Below are 17,873 nucleotides of genomic sequence, written 5' to 3'. Positions count from 1 at the left end.
TACTTTTTACTCGACGACATTTCTGTGAAAACTTTAAGATTTGTATATAAACACATGAAGAGTAGACTAACGTGTACGGATGAAACCATTAGTCCAATGACTGTTCCAGGTTCGCTGCTTTTGATCTGAACAATGTTATTTAATAATAATATTATTGTATTCATGTTGAGTTTGGATGGATGGACAATACAAACCTTTGTAGGTGTCACTTTGGGCTTTTGGGTAATTGTGACGTCATTTCTCACTTTCTTGACAAACCAAACAATCTGAAAATCCCAATGAAGTAGAATTCTGCTTTTATATATGAATGCATGATTAATAAGTATTTCATATATACACCAGCAACACAATTTGTATAGGTGACTTGTAAAAATGCAGCTTTGAATGTCAGTGAAATGTGAGTCTTTTTACAATGTGATATTAATACTTTGACTTATTTCTAGCGTGACGCACGTTAGCTAGAGTAGCTGTATCGAGCTAACGTCAACTCGCGGCTATTTCATTAAAATGAAACGACAACACAAACATCGCCGTCTGTCACAAATGAACATTTCTGCCGCATTACATCAAGATCTTAAAAAGAAGAAGATTTATTGTCCGTTAAAACAACGGAGACTACAACTCCCAAGATGCCACGCTTCAGCCCGGCTTCATAAAAAGAGACCAGAGAGCTCCTTCAAGTGTGTGTACTTTTTAATAAATGAACGGGAACCTCGAGGTGTTTTCCCGCCCTGGAGGTCGAGGCCGGTCCAGGCCGGAGGTTTCGATGAGGACCACATGCTCCAAATTAAAAAAACAACCTACATCTGCTTTCCAAACGGCTTAAATTGTAAACAGCAGAATCAATTTCATATCGATCTAATTCAACATTTTCATAATCACAGGAGGAGGATTCACATTTTGGTCAAGTTGTTTTTTGTTGTTACGTTTGATCCTGATTCAATACTGTCGCAAAGTGAAAGCCCCCGACCGGACAGCTGAAGGTTTTAAATGTTCAACGCGGTAAAAAGCAGCCGACAAACACACGGAAAGCTCCAGCGGATGAGCGCTACACCCATCGAAGGCACGCTAACGACATCCCCCCTCCCCCTCGGCCCGTGACTCCGCCCACAAATTCTACTTTGGCAGTTAATCTACGCGTTAAAGGAATAGCTCGACATTTTAGGAAAATTCACTGAATTGCTTTGTTGCAGGGAGTTAGATGAGAAGAATGCGATACTGGTCAACTTAGCTTAGCATTAAGACTGGAAATGCGCTATCTGTTACGTTAGCTTAACATTATCGCACAATTTTTAAAAAGATTACCGTCGCAATTCTTTTTGATTTCAGACAAAAGCAGCTTCTCAGATGTTAGCCTCATTGTCGCGAACTGAAAAGACGACTTCCGTTAGCAGATGGCGTTAGGCTGTGACTCGCTAGCGAATTGAGCTAACGTTAGCACCGTGCATTGGTGGAAACCACGTACAAGATAAAATGAAATAAAGAAAGTAAATAAAAGTAGGAAACTTCCGACAAAAGCAGCTTCTAAGATGTTAGCCGGCGACTCATTGTCGCTAACGGAAAAGACAACTTCGGTTGGCAGATGGTCGTCAGGTTGTGACTAGTTAAGCTAACGTTAGTGCGGGGAATTGGTGGAAACCACGTAGAAGATGTCAAAAATAAAGACAGTAAATAAAAGTAGGAAACTTCGACAAAAGCAGCTTCTCAGATGTTAGCCTCATTGTCGCCAACTGAAAAGACAACTTCCGTTAGCAGATGGCATCAGGCTGTGACTAATTGAGCTAACGTTAGCACCGCGAATTGGTGGAAACCACGTAGGAAACGTATGTTCAGACTGTTTATTCTAACAAAGGTTTCTAGTTCTCTACCGAATGTTTCTCTTTTCTGAACTACGCTTTTAATGTCCGTTGTCCTATTTTTTTTTTACGACATCGAAACCCTGAAGGAGTTAGGAGCTAACGGCCCGTTAGTAGCCGGACATGCTAACGTTGGTGTTTTGTTTTTTACACGAGAATTATATAAATCTCATCTAACTTTCTGCAACAAAGATGTTCCTTTAACGTAGCGTGAGAACGTTTGCCTTCTGCGGCGCGTGGGGGCGGGGCTTCACATCACAGTAGCGTCAAGATGTGAAAAGAAAAGACCACCAAGGACAATTAAGACCGTAACTCAGCTGATCATCGTCTGATAACACTGATACCCCCGGGCAGTCTGAGCTTCACTCCCCCGGGTTTTTGTTTTTAAATGTGTGTCCTTGGTGTCCTTTTTTTATTTATTTCAATGCAAACAATCTAAAGGCATAAAAACAATATAGTCTAAAATAGAATAAAAAAATGTATAAAGCTGATACCAGAGACATTCAGTTTGCGCTCTCAAAGTAAAAAAAAAACTTAAATAATTGCATAAATAAAGCATATTTAAATCCGCACGCCACGCGTTAGTGCGCTGGATGCAGTGATTATGTACGAGATACATATATTACGTCGGTTACATCGTGGAGTTGCAGTATTGAGGTAACTTCATAGTAGTAGCAAAGGGGGGGGGGGGCGTCATGCATTGGACAAGAGTGAAAACAAAGGAGATAGAGGTGTCAGTGTGTACGTCCCTTTTTGTTCGTATCATTCAAGTTTTACAAAAAAGAAAGTTGCTCAAATAAAGCGTTGATAATACTGGGTAAAAAAAATGAAGTATATTAAATGCACCACATGGACAGTCTGTGTGGCTCCACCTCCTCTTCTTGGGTTCAGGGCAGCAGGTGTTCCAGCGCAGAGTCGTCCAGGTCGTTGACGGACACGATGTGTTCCAGGTGCTGCGCGTAGCGCACCTGGTCTCGCATGAAGTGAGGGATTCTGGTCCGCGGGAGAACCGCCAGAGGACGCAGCATCTCCACGTCCTCGAAAGACACCTGGAAGAGGAGAAGAAGACCGTCAGTCAGAGGAGAGGACACCTGGTGGACAGAGAGGGAAGTTTAACTCTTAAATACATGGACTCAAGTGCTTCAAAACTATCAAATGGTTCACTAATCCAAAAAAATGGCGACAAAATCCACAATAACTCCTCCGATGTATATTTACAGTACGCGTGTTGAATTATAGTATTTTACACAACATAGTTTAGTTAAAGAGGACAGCAGCTGATTTAACGAGCAGGAAACCACCAAGAAAGATGTGTAATCTACCCGTAGAGATCTACTAAATATGCTGCATTACAATAAAATGAGGTAATAGTAGATTGTATTATGCAAGACATCAAACCCTGGAAGTCAATCTGTTTAATAATCTACATTAATATATATAATGTAACATTTTTAATCATAATGGAAATAAATAAAAAATATTAACATTGAATGATAAATATTTCCCCCCTGAAGTGTTTTATTAACATATTTTACTGATGAGAAAGCTGGTGAATTCACAATGTGCCAGTTTCCTGTCTTTACCCACAACGGCCAGCAGGGGGCAGACCATGAATATGAATCCACTTCCTCTTTGTTGCTGTAGTTCTTTAGTCTCATTTCTCTTTCTTCATATCTCCATCAGTCTCTCTCTGGTTAATTATTGTAAATGATTGTGTCTTGTTAAGGTTTGAATTTCATTTTTTTCTAATATTACATTTTAGTTTGATTATTTCATGCTTTTGTATATTTATGTGAACCCATGAAACGATAAAATAAAGTTAGTTTTGTTTTGATTATTTGTTCACGATTAAAAACTTTCACCAGTTTAAACTAAAAAAGTAAAAGTTATATTGTCATTACCTGTTTCTTGCATGTTCACATACATTCATAGAGTTATGTACTGGTAATAAAAGCCGTTATTATTTAAATGTGTTGACACTCACTTTGCCTAAAGAAGTCAACATCTTGAAGTCGATGGTCCGTCGGTGTCGGAGGATTCGGAGGATCCCGTCCAGGTAGACCTGATCTTTACTGAAGCACCCTGAGGACCACAGGAAGTGGAACCATCACACGCTCCACTGCACACGACCCTAAAGCACTGAACGATGACATCATGCTGTATAGAAGAAGACTGGAGACTAGAGGCTGAGACATGAACTCATGTTTACAATGTTTACTGAGGGAATACATCAAGAGACTTCTATACAACCAGAGGAGCCCCCTGGTGGTCAGGAGAGAGAATGCAGCATGTGTGTGTACATAGGTGTGTGTTTGTGCATAAGTGTTTGTGTGTGTGTGTGTGTCTGTGAGTGTGTGTCTGTGTGTATGTACATAGGTGTGTGTGTGTTTGTGCATCAGTGTTTGTGTGTGTGTCTGTGAGTGAGTGTGTCTGAGTGTGTGTGCATAGGTGTTTGTGTGTGTGAGTGTGTGTATGTGTGTGTGCATAGGTGTTTGTGTGTCTGTGAGTGTGTGTATGTGTGTGTGCATAGGTGTTTGTGTGTGTGTGTGTGTGTCTGTGAGTGTGTGTGTTCATAGGTGTGTGTGTGTTTGTGCATAAGTGTTTGTGTGTCTGTCTGTGAGTGAGTGTGTCTGTGAGTATGTGTGCATAGGTGTTTGTGTGTATGTGCATAAGTGTTTGTGTGTCTGTCTGTGAGTGAGTGTGTCTGTGAGTATGTGTGCATAGGTGTTTGTGTGTATGTGCATAAGTGTTTGTGTGTCTGTCTGTGAGTGAGTGTGTCTGTGAGTATGTGTGCATAGGTGTTTGTGTGTATGTGCATAAGTGTTTGTGTGTGCTCACCTGGCTGCGAGGTGTCCGTCTGGCCCCTCTTGGCCCTCAGGCAGTACTCCCAGCGGACGTCGGGGTCCTGGACGAAGCGGCCGATGTGTCCGAACAGCCGTCCGAAGCTCATGCTGCCGGCGTGGTACACGGTGTAGTAGAGCAGCGCCGCGCGCCACAGGTGCGGCTGGCGGCGCAGCAGCACGCTGTGCAGGCTGGCCAGCCCCTCCTCCGTGGGGTTGGCCGGCTGCAGGCCGAACCGCTTCCTGCCGTCGGCGGAGCTCCACGGCTGCAGGTTGTTGTTCACCCCGCGCAGGTAATGTGTGCCTGAGGAGGAGGAGGAGGAGGAGGAACCTCTGGATCAGAACTCGAGGCAAGCGTTGGGTTTGAGCATGCGGCGGTGGCGGCGGCGGCGTACCGATCTCGTGCCGCAGCATCCCCTCCAGCCAGTGCTGCCGAGCGCCGGCCAGGTTGATGGTCAGCGTGGGGCGACAGCTCTCCACCACCATGACCGCCTGGGACAGCAGCTCGTCAGACAGACGCACCACGACCTGCACACACACACACACGCACAGACACACACAGACACACACACACACACAGACTCACACACACACACACACATGCACAGACACAAACACACACACACACACGCGCACGCACGCACACACAGACTCACACGCACACACACTCACACGCACACACACACGCACACGCACACAGACACTCATACACAAAGACACACATACACAGTTTGTTTAAGGATCAAACGGTTTCTACTTTGCCATGTTTTTGCAAGAGCAGTCGCGTGTATGTGTGTGTGTTTGTGTGTGTGTGTGTATGTGTGTGTGTGTTTGTGTGTGTGAACGACACACAGCCCGAGGGAAGATTTATAACTAATCGTTTCTCTTTGAACATGCGCTAGACAGAAGAAGCTGAATCCATGATGGCAGGATGAATAAATCATCCCCGTGGTTACGGGTCCTGGCCGTGACGCGGCTCCGTGTTGTGAGGAGCCAATGGTTGGGCTCGTTGGTGAAGTGGGCGTGGCTTGTTGCTCACCTCCCCCACGCAGCCTTCTTTCTGCAGGTATTTGCGTACGGCGGCCCACACTTGACTCTTAGGGAGAACGCTGCCGCCCGTCACCGCCTCGAAGTTCTCGTAGGAGTCGAACTTCTTCAGGACGCACTCCATGATCCCCACCGCCTGAAAGTACACAGAAAACTCCTCCTCATCATCATCCTCATCATCATCATCGTCGTCTGAACTCCACAGACAGAATGAGGAGTGACCAGGCGGCAACCTGGGTTCTGCAGAGTGTTAAACCTGCATTCTCTTTACTGACCACCAGAGGGTGACTCCTTTGGTTGTATAGAAGTCTATGCTTCACATGTTAAAGCTGCATTCTCACTACTGACCACCAGGGGGCGACTCCTCTGGTTGTATAGAAGTCTATGCTTCACGTGTTGAAGCTGTATTCTCACTACTGACCACTAGGGGGCGACTCCTCTGGTTGTATAGAAGTATATTCTTCATGTGTTAAAGCTGCGTTCTCTCTCCTGACCACCAGGGGGGCGACTCCAATGGTTGTATAGAAGTCTATTCTTCATGTGTTAAAGCTGCGTTCTCTCTCCTGACCACCAGGGGGGCGACTCCTCTGGTTGTATAGAAGTCTATTCTTCATGTGTTAAAGCTGCGTTCTCTCTCCTGACCACCAGGGGGCGACTCCTCTGGTTGTATAGAAGTCTATTCTTCATGTGTTAAAGCTGCGTTCTCTCTCCTGACCACCAGGGGGCGACTCCTCTGGTTGTATAGAAGTCTATTCTTCATGTGTTAAAGCTGCGTTCTCTCTCCTGACCACCAGGGGGCGACTCCTCTGGTTGTATAGAAGTCTATTCTTCATGCGTTCGGCTTCAGGCTGCAGAGCGGCAGCTTGCCGCCTGATGAACTCCGCTGCCCCCTAGAGGCCGGGTGCTGTACCTGCTCCAGGAAGAGTCCTGATCCCTCCTGGTACTTGTCCAACACGCTCCGGGGCTCCGGCTGCTCGTACTCGAACTGGGGCTCGTACTTGTAGTCGGACTGGAAGAAGGTCCGCTTCTCCCGGTCCAGGTTCAGGGGCCGCAGGGCCACGAGCAGACAGGCCCTGGGGGGGGCGGGCGGCGAGCGGCCCGCCTCCCTCCCCGCTATGTGCGGCAGGGAGGTGGCGGGTCTCATGTGGCCCCCGCCGACCCGGAGCCCCGGGGGGTAGTTGACGGAGCGGGTGCTCTCGCTGCGGCGCAACCAGCCGCCCGGGCCGGTCGAGCCGCGGGTCGGGGGCGCCGGGGCGGCCGGGCCGCTCCGCCAGGGCGGCCGCGCGACCCGCCCGTCCGCCGGCGGCTCCTCAGGACACCGCAGGCGCCGGGGGGTCATATCCAGGCTGAGGGGCCGGCGGAGGGGTCGCCTGGGCGCGGCCCCGCCGCTCGGCGGCGCCGCAGACGGCCTCCTCGGCGCCGCCTGGCCGCTGCTCGCCACGGCCGGAAGTCCATTGTGGGACGCCTTCTCCTTCTTCGCAATGTCGCTCCTCCTGGACGCGGCGGCTTTGGGCGCCCGCACGCCCGACTCCACCGGGACGCGCTCACCCTCGACCGGATCCATGAAGACTTCCCCCGAGTCCAACACCATCACCACGGCCGCGACGCCTCGGTGTCTCCGGCCCGCCGCTGTGGACCGGACGGTTACGTTATTACTGCTGTATTCATATGCATGTTGCATTTTACTTTCCTTGCTTCTTTTTTACTTCCTCTACGTGTTCTTTAATATTTCTCTCCTCGTCATAATTTCTCTTTAAAAAAAAGAAAAATTCAACATTTTGGAAATAATTGATTTAAATGATTTTACTGAAGTTAAGTACTAATTTATTTTTCTTTTGTTCTTCGTCATATTTCATTTTATGTTTGTAATGATCTAACATTCTAATATTATATTAGGTGGAGGCTTCAAATAAGACCAGCTGGCTTTTGGCCTCTTCCTGCACCTCGTCTTCATTTATTTTGGATCTTATTGTTTGAATTGTGCAAAATACATGAATAAAAACAAATAAATAAATAAATACTAAAAGTTCCTGCACTCAAACAATCAAGCAAAGTAAGTAGAAGTATTGATGTCGAATGCCATCTGATGCTCATGTATTAATCTTACTGCTGCATTAATATGCATATAGTGAAATAATAAGTACAATATCTACCTCTGATATAAATATAACTCTAATAAAAAGTACAATATCTACCTCTGAGATGTAGTATAATAGACGTATATGGAATGAATGGAAATACTCAAGCAGAGTACAAATACCTCAATCATTTTCATACAAAGATGTTCTTTTAAATAAATATATACTCAGCCATGAGGGAGTTACACACTGGGGGGGTCGAGCCTCTGGTGAAAGTACTGCAAGATATTTAAATATTTAGCAGTTTTTACAAACTGGGAGTCGCTGGTGAAGATATTAATACACACTGAACACCGAGCAGAGCCTTCTCAGCTGTTAAATACCACGAGAAGTACCACAAGTACACCGGTAGAGCCACGACAAGTACACCACAAGTACATAGGTACATAGGTACATAGGTACCCCCCCCCCTCACACACACACTGGTTGTGCTCATTGTTGCCGGCCGGTGAGGAAGATGAGGAAGATGGAGGTGATGTCACTGCTGTGATTACAGTTGAGAACATGAATGGCAGCCAGTCGGTAACCGGTAACGAGCTACTCACCGAGCAGCTCCGTCCCGGGACTTCCTCCTCGATTCCGGCCGGTTCATTCACTCACATACCGGCGGCGGCGGCTCCTCGCGGCCCGGTGGAGATGATGATGATGGTGATGATGACGAGCGGGTAACGGTTCTCTGCTGAGCGGGCCTGAGGCGCCTGCCGGGGCCGGCCAGGAAGCGGCGGTTGTGTTGGAAGTTATGACGCGCGACGTAACGCCACGGCGCGCGCGACGCTCCCCTTGCGTCATGACGTAGGACCCGAGGAAAGGACGGGAGCCCGCGATGTCCTTTTATGCGCATTGTCTGTATATGTCGATATTTATATATAAATACATATTTATATTAGTGCTGTGAAAAATAACGCGTTAACTCAGTTCTCTTGGCGGCTTTAGCTCAGTGGGGTAAGAGGGCCGTCCTGCAACCGCAGGGTTGTGGGTTCGATCCCCGCTCTCCCCATTAGTTGCAAGTCGAAGTGTCCTTGAGCAAGGCACTGAACCCCCAGTTGCTTCCCGGGCGCTTCACCGCAGCCCACTGCTCCTTAATAACTAAGGATGGGTTAAATGCAGAGAACTAATTTCCCCTTGGGGATTAATAAAAGTGTATATTCTATTCTATTCTATATTCTAATCCAATTACAGGTTTAACTAGTTTTTTTTTTTTTACGCATTTAACGCATGCGCAGAATGAGCTTCCAATCCGTCTGTTGTTGGTCGTTGGGACGAAAAAAAAGTCACTTGCAAAATGAGCTTCCAATCCACCACTTCAACCTGAACTCTGTCCGCTCTCATGCAGACGGTCTGTTCATCGGTAATGATCCTTCCGCAGGTTCACCTCCGGAAACCTTGTTACGACTTTTACTTCCTGTAGATCAGGGTCTCAACACGTCGATCGCGACCTGCCAGTCGATCGCGGCGTAGTGTCGGTAGATCGCATGACATTAAAAAGATTGGCCCGCCCCCTGACATGTTCTCTAGAGCACGTCTTTGTTCTTTTATTAAACTAAACGTCTGTTGTTGATCGTATCTCCACAGCAGCATGTCATTTCTGTCTCTTCGCGTTGCGTTAACACTTATCGATCTCCGTCTGGCGCGCCACAGAGCTCCGTGCGCGCGCATCGGGACCGAGCAAAAAAAAGTCACTTGTCAATCTGTCCACCTTTAGATTGTATCATGGTGGAGTTAATGGTTGACAAACAAGAGAAACATGCTCTGTTTAACCCTCCTGTTACCTTTACATTTACGAACATATTTTACCCTCGGGGTCAATTTGACCCCAGCAATTAAAACCTCCAGAAAATTATTAGAATTAATATTGCTTCCCAAGTTTAAGTGTGAGGTACTTTATGTTTGTTTGTTGACTACCTAAATAGCCCTTTAAATAAATAAAAAAGTTGATATTTCTGATATGTTTGACACAGTGAAAAACAGCCTGGGGTCAAATTGACCCCAAAGAACACCGACATTAAACATTGAATGGGGTCAAATTGACCCGAAAGGTAACAGGAGGGTTAAACATTCTGTTTAGGATGAAGATGTATTAATGTTCCATATGGAAGAAAACTGCTAAATAACTGCTGAGTTGCAGCACCATTGTATAGAAGAATGTATAAATGTATATATCCGTCTTTTGTCATAAATCTCTATGTTCTCCCAAAATATACCGAGAATATCGGTAATATGTGATTAATCATGATTAATCCACAAAAACCTGTGATTAATCCGATAAAAATTTGTAATCGTTTCACAGTACTAATTTATATATATATATATATCAGTGGCGGGCCGTCAGGGCCATCAAGGCCTTCTCTGCTGGCCTAAACATCAGAATATAAAAATTTTTTAAAATAAATGTTCCCTCAAATATGTATTCAATTATTCCCCAGAATAAGAGTTATACTCTTCATTTCATAGCGTTCCTCTTGGTTGCACTGCTTCCAGCCCCAGGTTGAGATTTGGAGGGCTGGTCTTTATGTTAGATATTTTATCCAATCATATTCAGCCATCGTGTGTTGCCAGGGGGCTAAAATCTGCCCTTAGGCCTTCAGAATCAACATTGCGGGCGCTGGTAGCTTAAAGTGAATGGGAATGAAAATGTTGTGTCAACCAATCAGCTTTAGAGTTGGCTCCTGAAGGCCTGCTAGCTGGCCCCGGAACCGGCACAGGAGCCAGCTAGCAGGCGTAGTGCGTGCACGTCTTTTGATTGGATTACCAATATTGAGAGGCGGGGCCTATGGGCAGGTATATGCAGAACCTCAGAACTAGCTTATATATATATATACACACACAGGCACGTGCACAGATAGAGCCCTAGTGGTGCTCAAGCACCAGCCCCTTTGCCCCGGATGAGAAAAGTGCCCTTTTTGCTGGAGACCACTTTTTTCATTCATCAGTATTTAAGAATAAAAATGACTCTCTCTGTCATCAAGTCCCCCCCAAATGTGTTTTAATATCCGACGGGGCATTTATTTGAGTTCTTGTGAGAATTTCGCCCCGACATGCTCCGCGACGCTCACGAGCCCCCCCCCCCCGCCCCTCTTCCCCCTGCCGTGCCCCTCCCTCCTCCTCCTCCACTTCCTCCTCCGCGCAGTGCTACGAAACGGGTGCACCTCCTTCTCCTCTGACGCACAGCACCAGACAAACAGGTCATGACGGTGTTTGTTCCCTGACGTTGTTTTATGATAAATCAACCACAACATTAGCGCTGCTGAAAACATGACGTCACAACTGGTCCGATGTTTCCTAAAAAAATAAACAAACAAAAACTCACGAAATCCGTGATTTCAAAGTCTTGTTCAGCTGTTTACTGACGTTAGTTATGTTTAGAGAAGAGAGAGGAGAGAGAGAAGAGAGAGAAGAGAGAGAGAGATTGAGAGAGAGGGAAGAGCGAGAGAGAGAAGATTTTTTTGATTTTTGAAAAACACTTTATTTCACATTTTCTCAGTTTTTACATAGCTTCTTAAAAATAAAGTGCTTTAAAAAATTAGGTTGTTTAAAATTAAAATAAAAAAATAAAAATAAAAAACACCACAACCAAAAAACAAAACATTAAAAACAAATAAAACATGTTTTACCTCATAAAAAGTGGTGCAAACTCCAGCTCCTCTTCCACCACAGAGCAAACAATATCTTTAAAACACCAGCGTTGTTTAAAAGCATCCAGGTCTCCAATGTGTTTATAAAATCTGAACTCCAGCCAGAGTCTGGCTCTGATGTTGCAGAGCCACACTGCCCTGGCTTCCTGCCCCTCTCTGTTTTCCACCCGGGACTTCCTTGTTAAATAAATGGCCATTTTGGCTTCTCCGGATAAAAAATTAAGGAGCTGCCATTTTTCTTTTTCCGTCTTTTGTAGGCAGCTCCCATGATAAAACCTTCTCTGTAAAAGCCACATTAAAAGACTAAAAACCAATGTTAAAAGAGCGAAGAAACTCAAAAGTCTCTTACACTCATTAAAAACATGGTAAATAGTCTCCCGGAGGTCACAGAAGGGGCACTGGCTCAGGACAGCGGGATTAATGCCTGAAATAAAAGCGTTGGACGCGACAGCACCGTGTAAAATCCGCCACTGGAGGTCAGCGGTCCTTTTCTTCAGGGGAGGCTTGTATAGGACCCCCACTGCGGGCCAGGGCCTCCATGCCCAAGTCTCTCTGACCACACAGTGGGCGGTCTGTTGCACAGTCTGGACCTGTTGATGCTCTTCACGAGGTTAAAATACAAAGTCTTCCTGTCTGCTTTGTTCAGTGTGCAGTTTTCTGGGTGGCTCGTTCTTAGCAGGGGGCCGGTGAGTCCCCCTAGCCCCGGGCTGAGGAGATGTTTGGGAAGGGGTCTGCAGGGTCCGGCTCTGCTCTCCGCTGGCTGTAGTCGTTGAGGAGGCTCCTCTCCACCCCGGTCAGCCTCTGCCTCCACAGCTCCAGGAGCCTCCTCGCCACCCGGTCGGAATGCATCCCAGCAGGAGCCCAGGGCCGGGGTCGCTCAGCGTCGGCCCCACTGCATCCACCAACTGCTGCAGGAAAGGGTCTTTGTTGCAGCAGCGCCCATTAGTCCAGGGTGACGCTGCTGCTAATGTCCAGTCGTGCATTATAAATTAATGGTTCTCTCAACAACCAGAACAGAGAGTCAGACTGTGGGCACCTTTCGTGCTTAACAAGGGCCCACGACTTAAAAACACCCTGATAAAAAGGAGGCAGCCCACTTAGTTTTAAAATGCTGGAGTCTATTAAAAACAGAGCAGTATCCAGCCCCAGGTTGTCAGCACGTCTGAGGATGCAGCTGGCCACGTCTCGCCACACTAAAAACCCCGGACTCGTTAAAAACTTCTGAACAAACTGTAATCTAAAAGCGGCCGTCCGGCTGGCCAGGTGGACAAGGCCCTGTCCCCCCTCCTCTCTGGCTAAAAACAGCACCCCCTGTGGCACCCAGTGTAGACCCTCCCAAAAGAAATCCACCATCTTCTTTTGTATGTTGGCTAAGAAGCCAGAGGGAGGGTCTAAAACTGTCAACCTGTGCCACAGTTGGGATGCAATAAGATTGTTTAAAACCAGTACTCTACCCTTAAAAGACATCTGGGGGAGCAGCCACTTCCATTTGGAAAGTTTCCCCTCTATCTTCTCTGTGACGCCCTCCCAGTTCTTCTGGACCATGCTCGGTTTCCCCAGATATATTCCTAAATATTTAAAACCGTCCTTTTTCCATATGAGCTTTTGTGGAAGAACCGGGAGGCCGCCACGCCACTCCCCCACAGCGAGGGCTTCGCTTTTCTTCCAGTTCACCCTCGCTGATGATGCCGTGCTAAAATCATGTACTATTTGATTTAAAAGGTTTACATCATTTTGATTCTTAATAAAAACAACAACGTCGTCGGCATATGCCGATAAAATCATTCTCTTACTAAAACCAGGTAAAACCAAACCATGCAGGCTAGAGCGTATTTTAATGAGGAGGGGCTCGAGGTAGAGTGCGTAGAGCATCCCGGACAGAGCACAGCCCTGCCGGACCCCTCTACCCACTCTAAAAGGAGCACACAGCCTGCCGTTTATCTTCAGCACACTCTCAACATTACTGTACAACACCTTGATCTTAGCTATGAAACCAGCGCTGAACCCAAACTTCCCCAGAACTTTCCAGAGGAAGCCGTGTCCAACGAGGTCAAAAGCCTTTCCTGATCTAGAAATCAGACCAGTATCCATACCCAACGAGCTGGAGACCTCCAAAACGTCCCGAATGAGGTGGACGTTGTCCACCATGGACCTGCCGGGCACACAGTAGGTCTGGTCCCGATGGAGGACCTGCTCCATAGCTCCCCTCAGCCTGGAGGCCAGGACCCTGGACAGAAGCTTATAATCCACACACAGCAGAGACACAGGGCGCCAGTTACCGATGTCCTGCGGGTTTCCTTTTTTTGGCAGTAGCGTTAGCACTGCCCTCCGGCAGGACATCGGCATGGAACCAGAGGCCAGACTCTCGTTGAAGACGTCTAGGATGTCCCCTCCGAGGACATCCCAGTATTTCTTGTAAAATTCAGCGGGGAGGCCGTCGATTCCGGGGGCGCGCCCTCCCTGCAGGGCAGCTTTCAGCTCTTGGGGGGTTATGGGTCTGTCGAGCTCCTCATTAGTCTCCTCGGAGACCTGAGGCAGCTCCCCACAGAGCCCCTCCGTCGACTCTCCCTCCTCCCTATACTCAGTGGCATAAAGGGAGGAGTAAAACCCCACCGCTCGCTTCCGGATCTGGCTTGGCTCCACAACCGACTGCCCTGCGTCCGTCAGCAGTGAGTGGATCACTCGCCCCTGCCCACTCCTCTTCTCCAGGCCGAAGAAGAAGCTAGAGGAGTGTCCATCTCGCGATGGTCTGGAATCGGGACCTGACCAGTGCGCCTTGTACTTTAACCGAACAGGTCGGCGAGAGCCGCTTTTTACTGAGGACTTCAATATGTCCTCGATCTCCTGTGGACTCGCTTAAACTTTCTAGGTCCACTATCTCAGTCTCCAGGTCCTTCATAGATCTGGTGACGTCTTTAGTGACGTTGAAAGTGTGCTGCTGACAAAGGAGCTTAATTTCTACCTTACCACGGTCCCACCACTGCCTAAGATTATTAAACTCACTCTTCCTCAGCCTAAAAATGCCCCAAAAATAAAACAACACCTCCCTAAAATTCCTATCGAAAGTTAAAACTGTATTAAAATGCCAATATGCGCTCCTGGGTAAAAAATTCCACATAAAAACATGACATAAAACCAAAGAGTGATCAGTAAAACCAGCCGGAACAATGCTGCACATTTTAAAAATATTTAAATGGTGCTTAAAAACATAAATACGGTCTAACCTGGCTGAGGAGATCCTTCCCTCCCTAACGTGGGACCATGTGTACTGTCGGCAGTCCGGATGCATCCTTCTCCACACGTCCACCAGACCATGAGAATGGACCAGCCTCCTCAGCACCTGCTGTGAAGCTGGATGTGGCTCTGTGTGGTTTCTGTCATTAAAATCATCCTCTGTGCAGTTAAAATCCCCCCCCAAGAATAAAAAATCCTCCGAGGCACAGTCATTTAAAACATCATTAACTTTGGATAAAAACAGCTGCCTCTCTGTCCCAGTTGTTGGAGCATAGACATGAATTAAAACAACATTAAAAAGGTCGAACCGTGCTTTCACAAAGAACAGCCTCCCCTCCACGATGTGTTTGACCTCCAGTGACCGCGGGCTGAAGGCCCTGGAGAAGAGGAAGCCCACTCCTCCGCTGAGGTTGGTGTTGTGGCTCAGAAGGACTTCCCCCCCCCACTCCCTCCTCCAGTCCGCCTCGTTGGTGCTGTCGCTGTGCGTCTCTTGTAAGAAGAGAACATCGTTGGCCTTCATCTTGTTAAATTCATAAATTGATGTTCTCTTCTTACTGTCCCTCGCTCCATTTACGTTTAAAACTCAGACTCTGAATGTGTTCATTAAAAGAAAAGAGCTTAAAAAACAAATAAAACTTAAAATCAACAAATTAATTAAAACACACATTGGAGCTCTCCACCTCCCCCTGCTGGATGCACTCCTTTACTTTGGGTAAAAACTTTTTAATTCTAAAAACCTCTTGTTTGTCTAGTTTCTTTTTTCTCATGTGGAAGTGGCACGACTGTACAAAAGCCACGAGGTCAGGGAAGTGATCCCTGACCTCTACTTTTTGTTTGTTTTTTGTTTTATGTAGAAACAAACTTATTTCGTCGGCTGTATACAGCTTTTGTTCCTGACTATTTGTTAAAATCAGAGGAGAGTCGCTGTCCTCTGACCCCTCCTCATCACTGCTATCCTCCACCGGCCTCGCCCCCTGACTCCTCCTCCTCTCCTCCACCCTGCTGGCTTTGGCCTCGCTGCCGGCGCTCTGGCCGCTCTTTTTCCTTTTTGGGGCCTCTTTCTGCCCCCCTGCTTCCTCCTCGTCCATCTCTACCTGCTCCGCCCCCTCCTCCCCTGCACCGTCCTCCTCCACCTCTTCGACTCCACCCACCTGTCCTACCCCCTCTATGGGCTTCTCACCACCATTGTCCTCGTCTTTTTTCCCCTTTTCCTCCTCTTTTTCACTTTCCTCATTATTCTCCACCCCACTTCCCACTTCCACCTCTAAGCCCGTGCCACCATCACCACCATCACCAATATTTTTTTGTTTTGTTTTTTAAATCTTTTTTTGTTTGTTTTTTTCCCCTTCTTTTTCTTGTTTTCCTTCCTCCTCCCCACTTCCCACCTCACCCACAGCCTCTACCCCACTGCTCTTGGCAGATCCCCCCACATCCCCTCCATTTTCTTGGTCCGCTTTTCCTTTTTTCCCTTCCCTCTCGTCGCTCCCGACTCCACCCACAGCCTGCTTCTCACTGCCCTGTCCAGCCTCCCCACCCTCTTCCCCACCCTCGCCACCCTTACCCCCATCGCCACCATCACCACCATCACCCCCATCACTCACTCCCTCATTCATACTCACCACATGTGTGTCAGATACAGCAGCAGTGACGCCGCTCGCCGCGCTCTCCGCTGGAATCGGCGGCCCCGCAGCCGCAGCGCCTGCCGGCGCTCCGGCAGCGTCTCCTCTCAGAGACGCCGCGGTCGCAATCCCCGCTGTCGCAGCTGCGGCAGCCGCCGCACTCGCGGCGCCCCACGCTGGTGTAGCGCGACGCGGCGCTCCGGACGGACCCGAGCCGCCCGGACCAGCTGGTGCAGGGTCGCCGCGCTTCGAGCAGACCCTCGCGGTGTGCCCCTCCTCTCCGCAATGAAAGCACTTCAAGATTCAAGATTCAAGATTCAAGATGTTTTATTTGTCACATACACACACAGGGTGTGCAGTGAAATGAAAGTGGCAATGCTCAGCAGGAATGTGCAAGGGCAACAAGTACACACTATTTACAAATAAAAAACAACACAATATTTACAGTAAGTGTGTGTGTGTGTGTGTGTGTGTGCCTAAGAGGGGCAGTTGTGTGGGTCTATGTGGGGGTCCTGGTGAAGTCGGAGTTCACAGTCCTGATGGCCTGAGGAAAGAAACTCCGTCTCAGTCTCTCTGTTCTTGCAGCGTGACTACGGAGGCGCCTGCCTGACCGCAGCAGCTGAAACAGTCTGTTGTTGGGGTGGTGAGGATCCTTCATGATCCTGCCGGCTCTGGTTCTGCACCTCCTGGTGTACAAGTCCTGCAGGGTGGGAGTGTAGTTCCAATAGTGCGCTCAGCCGAGCACTACTCTCTGCAGAGCCTTCCTGTCCTGAGCGGAGCAGTTGCCAAACCAGGCTGTGATGCTTCCTGTCAGGACGCTCTCTACAGCTCCAGAGTAGAAGGACTGAAGGATCCTCTGGGAAACTTTAAATTTCCTCAGCTGCCTGAGGTGGTAGAGGCGCTGCCTTGCCTTTCTCACCAGAGTGTCTGTGTTTGTTGACCATGTCAGATCCTCGGTGATGTGGACTCCCAGGTATTTATACCGCTCACCCTCTCCACAGTAGTCCCGTTAATCCCCAGTGGTGAGTACGTCCTCTGTTGTTGTACCCTCCTAAAGTCCACAATCAGCTCCTTAGTTTTTGTGACATTCATGATGAGGCTGTTGTCCTGGCACCAGAGTGACAGATCAGCAACTTCCTCCAGGTAGGCCTTCTCGTCGTTGTCGGAGATCAGGCCCACAACCACTGTGTCATCCGCAAACTTGATGATGGTGTTGGAGCTGAACCTGGCCACACAGTCATGTGTGTACAGGGAGTACAGTAGGGGGCTGAGGACGCAACCCTGGGGATCCTGTGTTCAGGGTGAGGATTTGAGGTGTGTCTGCCCACCCTGACCACCTGTGGCCTGGCGGACAGGGAGTCCAGGATCCAAGCACACAGGGAAGTGTTCAGTCCCAGCTCAATCAGCTTGCCGGCCAGTCTGGAGGGACTATGGTGTTGAAAGCTGAACTATAATCAATGAACAGCAGTCTCACATAGCCCCCCCTCTGGCTGTCCAGATGAGAGAG

General features: G+C 48.0%; 1 protein-coding gene across 3 annotated transcripts; it reads right to left on the bottom strand.

The window, feature by feature from the left end:
- Window positions 1-675: 675 nt before the first annotated feature.
- Window positions 676-10,055, bottom strand: kiaa0895l. Of its 3 annotated transcripts, XM_056413313.1 has the most exons (7): window positions 8,427-10,034; window positions 6,654-7,372; window positions 5,736-5,879; window positions 5,092-5,224; window positions 4,695-5,000; window positions 3,841-3,938; window positions 676-2,905 (listed from the first exon to the last, which is right to left on the bottom strand). In XM_056413313.1, exons 2-7 carry the CDS (start codon window positions 7,332-7,334, stop codon window positions 2,744-2,746), a joined length of 1,524 nt encoding a protein of 507 aa, XP_056269288.1. In that variant the 5' UTR covers window positions 7,335-7,372; window positions 8,427-10,034; the 3' UTR covers window positions 676-2,743. The 3 variants fall into 3 exon arrangements, with proteins under 3 accessions (XP_056269288.1, XP_056269289.1, XP_056269290.1); XM_056413314.1 differs by lacking the exon at window positions 676-2,905 and having other exon boundaries at window positions 3,843-3,987; window positions 8,427-10,055; XM_056413315.1 differs by lacking the exon at window positions 676-2,905 and having other exon boundaries at window positions 3,910-3,995; window positions 8,427-10,053.
- Between the last annotated feature and the right edge of the window lie 7,818 nt (window positions 10,056-17,873).

The sequence above is a fragment of the Pseudoliparis swirei genome, chromosome 4 (genome assembly GCF_029220125.1).
Source record: "Pseudoliparis swirei isolate HS2019 ecotype Mariana Trench chromosome 4, NWPU_hadal_v1, whole genome shotgun sequence".
In the NCBI taxonomy this organism is placed as follows: Eukaryota; Metazoa; Chordata; class Actinopteri; order Perciformes; family Liparidae; genus Pseudoliparis; species Pseudoliparis swirei.
This window is presented reverse-complemented; position numbering and strand designations above follow the sequence as displayed.

Coding starts and splice junctions, on each gene's coding strand:
- kiaa0895l (XM_056413313.1), bottom strand. CDS start 7,334: ATGGTGTTGGACTCGGGGGAAGTCTTCATGGATCCGGTCGAGGGTGAG. Junction 5,001..5,091: donor GATGCTGCGGCACGAGATCG/GTACGCCGCCGC, acceptor CCTCCTCCTCAG/GCACACATTACCTGCGCGGG. Junction 2,906..3,840: donor TGTTGACTTCTTTAGGCAAA/GTGAGTGTCAAC, acceptor CTCCTCTTCCAG/GTGTCTTTCGAGGACGTGGA.